This window comes from Malania oleifera, chromosome 9, assembly GCF_029873635.1.
Source record: "Malania oleifera isolate guangnan ecotype guangnan chromosome 9, ASM2987363v1, whole genome shotgun sequence".
NCBI lineage: Eukaryota > Viridiplantae > Streptophyta > Magnoliopsida > Santalales > Ximeniaceae > Malania > Malania oleifera.
This window is the reverse complement of record NC_080425.1, coordinates 78212969-78215362: the sequence shown is the minus strand read 5'-3', so window position 1 is coordinate 78215362 and position 2394 is coordinate 78212969. Positions and strand designations below refer to the sequence as shown.

The 2394-nt window shown below is 39.4% G+C and overlaps 1 protein-coding gene across 1 annotated transcript; it reads left to right on the top strand.

Annotated features, from left to right (window-relative positions):
- Positions 1–249: 249 nt before the first annotated feature.
- LOC131163519 (uncharacterized) lies at positions 250–2092 on the top strand. The gene is made up of 2 exons (XM_058120112.1): positions 250–669; positions 2027–2092. The coding sequence occupies exons 1-2, from the start codon at positions 250–252 to the stop codon at positions 2090–2092; spliced, it is 486 nt and encodes a 161-aa protein (XP_057976095.1).
- Positions 2093–2394: the final 302 nt, after the last annotated feature.

The following is a 2394-nucleotide window of genomic DNA, read 5'->3' as shown; positions in this document are numbered from 1 at the left end:
CTGCGTATTTTGGATGAGTATAGATGATTGTGTATGTATGTGGGCATCTGTTCACCCCACGGGGTCGGACCCTCTATTTGTATTATATCAGGTATGTTTTAAATTGATATAAAGACAGGTTAGGTTACTAAATTCACACCTGGGACCCACCTGTGGGTTCGGGGCATGACAGAGATGACACCATATGAGGTCTTGTATGGTTGACGGTGTCGATCTCCATTATACTGGGATGAGGTAGGCAAACGGCAGATGTTGGGACCGAAATTAGTTCAGCAGACCTCTACAAAGGTTGTACTTATCAGGGAGAAGATAAAGGCAACACAGAGTTGGCAGAAGAGTTATGCAGATACTCGCCGACGGGTGCTAGAGTTTGAGATTGGGGATATGATTTTCTTAAGGATTTCTCTTATGAAGGGAGTAATGGAGTTCGGAAAGAAAGGTAAGATGAGTTCTCGGTACATTGGGCCAATTGAGATCCTGGAAAGGATTGGTCCAGTTGCTTATCGAGTGGCGTTACCACCAATATTGTCTAGAGTTCACAATGTCCTCCACATATTAGTGTTGAGGAAGTACGTCTTAGATCCTTCACACGTGATCATCTATGAACCCTTAGAGATTGGGGATGTTTTGACTTACAAGGAAGTACTAGTTCAGATTCTGGGTGAGAAGGTACAGAAGCTACATACGAAGGAAATACCGTTAGTAAAGGTACTATGGCATAATTATGCAGTCGAGGAGGCTTCTTGGGAGCTAGAGAAATAAATACGTCAGAAGTATCCACAGCTTTTCAGTGATGATTAGTGTTAGACAGACTAGTATGATTGAATAGGTACGTGTTTGTTTTATATGGAGGTCACGTAAGGTAAGTATGTTTAGTTTGTCAATTGTTTATGAGCTTATATATGGATGGTCTCTAAGAGAATTATGTATGGTATTGTAAATTTCCGAGACACTATGTGTAACCACGGTATTCTTTTGCCATAAGTGAGGGCAGGTAATAAATTTTAAACAGGGCTGCTATATGGGTAGCCGTCGGCTCTTCCTAGAGTCGGAGCAGTAACAGTTATGATGATGTGATGGAAAAATAGTTAACAAATTTCAAGGACGAAATTTTATAAGGAGGGAAAATTGTAGAGACCTGAACCTGAAAAAATAAGGAAAATTAAATAAGAAAGGAAAATTTCAAAAGTAGAATAGTAGGCTTCGTCGACGAGGTCCAGGTGCTCGTTGACGAAGGCCTTTAGGTGTTTCGTCATCGAAATTCAGAATCTTGTCGATGAAGAGATCCAGAACAGATGAAAATATCAGGTTTAGGGTTTGTCGACAAAGCCCTTCTTTCGTCGATGAACAACCTTCTGTAGCTCGTCGATGAAGGCACCACTTCATTGATGAATTTGACTGGGTCAAGAGTCTATAAATAGGATTTTTGTTTACTTCTTCATTAAGAAAGCTAAATCTCTCTCTCTCTCTCTCTCTCTCTCTCTCTCTCTCTCTCTCTCTCTCTCTCTCTCTCTCTCTCTCTCTCTCTCTCTTCGGTTTCTTCGTCGTTCGTCGCCCAAATTGACGATCGAAAGTTACCACGAGGATTAGGGAACGAATATCTACAATCCTAGTGGAGTAGATTCGTGATTTCTGGAAAAAGTTAGGATACGGTTTTTTAGCGTCTCGGGTTTTTTTCAGGAAAAAGGTAAGGGGATTAAGTTAAGTTAGCTTTTTAATGAAATTGAACCGTTTGAAATATTTATGAAGTAAGTATATTTATGTTTTTAGCTGAGATTTCTAAAATCGGCCATTCAAAAGATCCGTTTTCAAACTTAGGATATATGTTGTGGTATTTTTTAGTATAAACGAATGATGGGAAGCTCGATTTTATGTTTTAAAACATATATGCTATGTTTTTTTGGTTGCCTACGGGCTATATTCAAAGTATGGGAAATTGTATGGCAGGAAAATGATATGTATATACTCTTTTGTAGCTGAAACGATGAATGTTTGTGAAATACTAGAACTGCTTATAAAAGTATAGGATTATGTTTTCGACTGCGAGGGCCAAAATGATGTTTACGGCCGCAAGGGCCAGGAATATGTTTAATGGCTGTGAGCCGAATTTATTTGACGGCCGAAGGCCGGAGGTTTTTAAATTCTAGGTTTTATATGAAATGAATATAAAATATGGTTTGTATTACTTAAATTGCATGAAATGCTTTAGGAACCCTCAGGACCATTATGTTATGAGCATGGTACCATTGCTAGGAATTATATATGTGGCCATGTGTGTCCACACTATACTACGAGAGTGGTGTGGATGGTTTCAGCTGATTAGCCTCAGTAGAGGATGTACCTTACCTAGAAGCCCGAAATTTTAGGACATGGTAGGGCAATCGAAGCACACTA